Source organism: Zonotrichia albicollis, chromosome 32, assembly GCF_047830755.1.
Source record: "Zonotrichia albicollis isolate bZonAlb1 chromosome 32, bZonAlb1.hap1, whole genome shotgun sequence".
In the NCBI taxonomy this organism is placed as follows: Eukaryota; Metazoa; Chordata; class Aves; order Passeriformes; family Passerellidae; genus Zonotrichia; species Zonotrichia albicollis.
In genome coordinates this window covers 428228-433460 of record NC_133850.1, presented here as the reverse complement: position 1 = coordinate 433460, position 5233 = coordinate 428228, and the positions used below count along the sequence as shown (strand labels likewise).

The window sequence follows — 5233 nt, the reverse complement described above, 5'->3', positions numbered from 1 at the left end:
GGAGGGGGACAAAGGGAGGGAGCGGGGGGGGGGGGGGGTGGCAGTGCTGTGCCCGGTGTGTCCCGGTGTCCCTCAGGTGTCCGTCTGTCCGTCCGTGTCCGTCTGTGCCCATGACCGTCACCTACACGTCCCTGTGTCCCACAGGTGTCTCACTCTGTCCCTCAGGTGTCCGTCCGTCTGTCCGTGTGTCCCCCATGACCGTCACCTACACTCGTGTCCCACAGGTGTCCGTCTGTCCGTCCGTGTCCCGTCCGTCCCCATGACTGTCACCTACACAACCCTGTGTCCCCCCAGGTGTCCGTCTGTCCATCTGTCCGTCCCCATGACTGTCACCTACACGTCCCGCGTGGCCACCGCGCGCTTCGGGGGCTTCTCGCGGCTGCTGCTGCTGTGGCGCGGGAGCATCTACAAACTGCTTGTACCGGGAGCTGCTGCTGTTCCTCGCGGCCTACCTGGGCCTCAGCCTGGCCTACCGGTGACACACCGGGACACCGGGGGGACACCGGGGGGACACCGGGACAGGGAGGGGACAGCAGGACATGGGGGGGACAGGGGGACAGCATGTACAAACTGCTGTACCGGGAGCTGCTGCTGTTCCTCGCGGCCTACCTGGGCCTCAGCCTGGCCTACCGGTGACACACCGGGACACGGGGGGACACAAGGACACCGGGGGGACAGGGGGACACAGGGGGGACAGGGGACAGCATCTACAAACTGCTGTACCGGGAGCTGCTGCTGTTCCTCGCGGCCTACCTGGGGCTCAGCCTGGCCTACCGGTGACACACGGGGACACCGGGGACACCGGGGGGACAGGGGGACACGGGGGGGACACAGGGACACCGGGGGGACAGGGGATAGCATCTACAAACTGCTGTACCAGGAGCTGCTGCTCCTCGCGGCCTACCTGGGCCTCAGCCTGGCCTACCGGTGACACACCGGGACACCGGGGACACCAGGAGGCGACACCGGGACAGGGAGGGATATGAGGACACGGGGACACCGTTGGAGGGACAGCGGGACGAGGGATGAGGGGAGAAACTGGGACAGGGGGGATATGGGGACATGTGGACACTGCGGGGACAATGGGCACCAGGGGACACGGGGGACAGCGGGACAGGGGGGAACAGCGGGCACCAGGACAGTGGGGGGGATATGGGGACACTGGGGGGGACAATGGGCACCAGGGGACATGGGGGACTCCGGGGGGCCGGGCCGGTGACAGGGACAGGGCGGTGACAGGGACAGGCCGGTGACACGGCCCCGGTCCCCGCCAGGTTCCTGCTGTCCGAGGAGCAGCGGCGCCTCTTTGAGAAGCTGGTGCTGTACTGCGACAAATCGGCCGAGCTGATCCCCGTGTCCTTCGTGCTCGGGTGAGAGCCGGGACCCCCCCCCCGGGACCCCCAGAACCACCCCCGGGACCCCCAGAACCACCCCTGAGGACCCCCAGAACCACCCAGTGTCCCCCCCAGAGCCACCAACCTGATCCCCGTGTCCTTTGTGCTCGGTGAGAGCCCGGGACCACCACGGGACCACCCCTGGAACCATCCCCAGGATCACCCTCAGGACCTCCGGGACCCCCAGGACCCCCAGGACTATCCCCAGGACCCTCTGGGACCCCCTGGGACCATCCTGGGACCCCCGGGATCCCCCCACAACTTCTCCATTCCCCCCCGTGCCCTTCACAGTGACCCCTCCCAGTGCTCCCCATCTTCCCAGTATCCTCCCAGTTCTCCCAGTACCCCCAGTACCCCTCCCAGTGCCCCTCCCATTACCTCTCCCAGTTCCCCCAGTCCCCCCATTCCCCCCATCCCATTCCCCATTCCCCCCATTCCCCCCCCATTCCCCCCCATTGCCCCCCATTCCCCATTTCCCCCCATTCCCCCCACACCCCCCCAAACCCCCCGTTCTGTTCCGTTCCCCATTCCCGCAGGTTTTTACGTGGCGCTGGTGCTGGAGCGCTGGTGGGGGCAGTTCCGCACGGTGCCGGCCCCGGACGGGCTCATGGTGGCCGTGGGCAGCAGCGTGAGGGGCTCGGACGCGCGGGGGCGGCTCCTGCGCCGGACGCTGCTGCGCTACGGGAGCCTGGCGGCGCTGCTCGTGCTCAGGGCGGTCAGCACGCCCGTGTACAAACGGTTCCCGACCACTGACCACCTGGTACAGGGCCGGTGAGTGACCATGAGTGACCATTGAGTGACCATTGAGTGACTGTGAGTGGTTATTGTGAGCACTGAGTGACCAGGCCCTGCTGCGCTATGGGAACCTGGCGGCGCTGCTCGTGCTCAGGGCGGTCAGCACGCCCGTGTACAAGAGATTTCCCACCACTGACCACCTGGTACAGGCCGGTGAGTGACCCCTGAGTGACCATTGAGTGACCACTGAGTGACCATTGAGTGACCATTGAGTGACCATTGAGTGATTGTGAGTGACCATTGAGTGACTGTGAGTGACCATGAGTGACCATGAGTGACCGTGAGTGACCATGAGTGACCACTGGCTGCCTGGTGTGGGCCAATGAATGACCAGTGATGTCACCAGGATGTTATCAATCAGTGGGTGATGTCATGGCTCAAGTGTGACGTCATGGCTCATGGGTGACATCACTGTTTAAGAGTGACGTGATGGGTCAGTGGTGACATCACGACTCAGGGATGACGTCATGGCTCAGGGATGACATCACGGCTCATGAATTGTGTAATCACTCAGTGGATGATGTCACAACTCAGTGATGACATCACAGCTCAGGGATGATGTCATGGCTCAGGAGTGACATCACGGCTCGGGGATGATGTCACAGCTCAGGAATGATGTCACAGTTCAGGGTTGACATCCCAGCTCATTAAACCGCTCAGGTCTGACATCACAGCTCAGAGATGACGTCACAGCTCAGGAATGACATCACGGCTCAGGGATTATGTAATCACTCAGTGGGTGATGTCATCGCTCAGTGATGACATCACAGCTCAGGGATGATGCCATGGCTCAGGAGTGATGTCATCATTCTGTGGGTGATGTCGCAGCTCAGCAAAGAAAATAAACGTCATCACATGGTGGGTGATGTCACTGCTCATTGATGATGTCACAGCTCAGGGATGATGTCACAGCTCAGGGATTGCATCATCACTCAGTGGGTGATGCCGTGGGTCTGGGAGTGACACCACGGCACAAGTGTGATGTCACGGCTCAGGAATGACGTCACCCTCCTCGGCGTGTGACGTCACACGCTCCGGTGCCCGCAGGGTTCCTGACGCGGGAGGAGCGGCGCCGCCTGGAGGCGCTGCGCTCTCCCTACAACAAGTTCTGGGTGCCGTGCGTGTGGTTCGGGGCGCTGGCGGGGCGGGCGCGCCAGGAGGGGCGCATCGGGGACGACTGCGCGCTCAAGCTGCTCATGGAGGTACCCGGGACCCCCTGAGACCCCTCCCCAAACCCTCCTGAGACCCCCTGAGACCCCCGGGACCCCCAGGACCCCCTAAACCCCCCCTGAACACCCTGAGACCCCCTGGGACCCCCTGAACCCCCCCCTGAACCCCGGGGTGCATTGGGGATGACTGCGCGCTCAGGCTGCTCATGGAGGTACCCGGGACCCCTCCCCAAACCCTCCTGAGACCCCTGAGACCCCCGGGACCCCCTGAACCCCTCCTGAACACACTGACACCCCCGGGACCCCCTGAACCCCGGGGCGCATGCACGCTCAAGCTGCTCATGGAGGTACCTGGGACCCCCTGAGACCCCTCCCCAAATCCTCCTGAGGACCCCTGAGACCCCCGGGACCCCCCGAGACCCCCGGGACCCCCTCCTGAGCCTCTGCCCTGGGGCGCATTGGGGATGACTGCGCACTCAAGCTGCTCATGGAGGTACCTGGGACCCCCGGGACCCCTCCCCAAACCCTCCTGAACCCCCTGAACCCCCCCTGAACCCCCTGAGACCCCCGGGATCCCCAAACCCCCCCTGAACACCCTGAGACCCCCTGAACCCCGGGGTGCATTGGGGATGACTGCGTGCTCAAGCTGCTCATGGAGGTACCTGGGACCCCCCGGGACCCCTCCCCCAAATCCTCCTGAGACCCCCTGAGACCCCCCTGAGACCCCCTCTGACCCCCCCAGGAGCTGAACCGGTTCCGGGCCCACTGCAGCCTCCTGTTCCACTACGACTGGATCAGCGTCCCACTGGTGTACACACAGGTGGGCACTGGGGGCACAGGTGGGCACTGGGAGGGGCACTGGGGGGCACCCAGGTGGGCACTGGGGGCACTGGGGGGCACTGGGGGGCACTGGTGTACACACAGGTGGGCACTGGGGAGGGGACTGGAGGGCACCCGGGTGGGCACTGGGGGGCACTGGTGTACACACAGGTGGGCACTGGGGGCACAGGTGGGCACTGGTGTACACACAGGTGGGCACTGGGGGCACAGGTGGGCACTGGTGTACACACAGGTGGGCACTGGGGGCACTGGGGGGCACAGGTGTACACACAGGTGGGCACTGGGGGCACTGGGGGCCACTGGGAGGGGCACTGGGGGGCACCCAGGTGGGCACTGGGGGGGCACAGGTGGGCACTGGGGGGGCACTGGGGGGCACTGGGAGGGGCTGGGGGGGCACTGGGAGGGGCACTGGGGGGCATTGGTGTACACACAGGTGGGCACTGGGGGCATTGGGGGGCACTGGTGTACACACAGGTGGGCACTGGGGGTACCTAGGGACACCTGGGGGGTGACACGGAGGTGGCACAGGGGTGACAGCGAGGTGCCCTCAGCCCCAGTGGTGACCATGTCCCCCTGTCTGTCTGTCCGTCTGTCCCAGGTGGTCACCATCGCCGTTTACACCTTTTTTCCTCACCTGCCTGGTGGGCCGGCAGTTCCTGGACCCCGCCCAGGGCTACCCCGGGCACGAGCTGGACCTGGGCGTGCCCGTGTTCACCTTGCTGCAGTTCTTCTTCTACGTGGGGTGGCTCAAGGTGTGCAGGGGCACCTGGGGTACACCTGGGGGCATGGGGAGCACACCTGGGGCACACCTGGGTACACCTGGGCACACCTGGGGTACACCTGGGGGCATGGGGGGCACACCTGGGGGCATGGGGGATACTCCTGGGCACACCTGGGCACACCTGGGCATACCTGGGCACACCTGGGCACACCTGGAGCACACCTGGGATACACCTGGGCACACCTGGGCACACCTGGGATACACCTGGGATACACCTGGCCATACCTGGGTACACGTGGGGCACACCTGGGCAC

General features: G+C 65.3%; 1 protein-coding gene across 1 annotated transcript in view; it reads left to right on the top strand.

The window, feature by feature from the left end:
* The first annotated feature begins 294 nt into the window (after positions 1-294).
* BEST2 (bestrophin 2) overlaps positions 295-5233 on the top strand; it is a 7687-nt gene continuing 2748 nt past the window's right edge. Inside the window, 9 exon segments of the mRNA XM_074530121.1 lie at positions 295-395; positions 698-776; positions 1275-1370; positions 1932-2132; positions 2311-2342; positions 3237-3391; positions 4101-4178; positions 4797-4820; positions 4822-4969. Of these exon segments, the coding sequence (XP_074386222.1) occupies positions 323-395; positions 698-776; positions 1275-1370; positions 1932-2132; positions 2311-2342; positions 3237-3391; positions 4101-4178; positions 4797-4820; positions 4822-4969 (886 nt within the window). The 5' untranslated portion in view covers positions 295-322.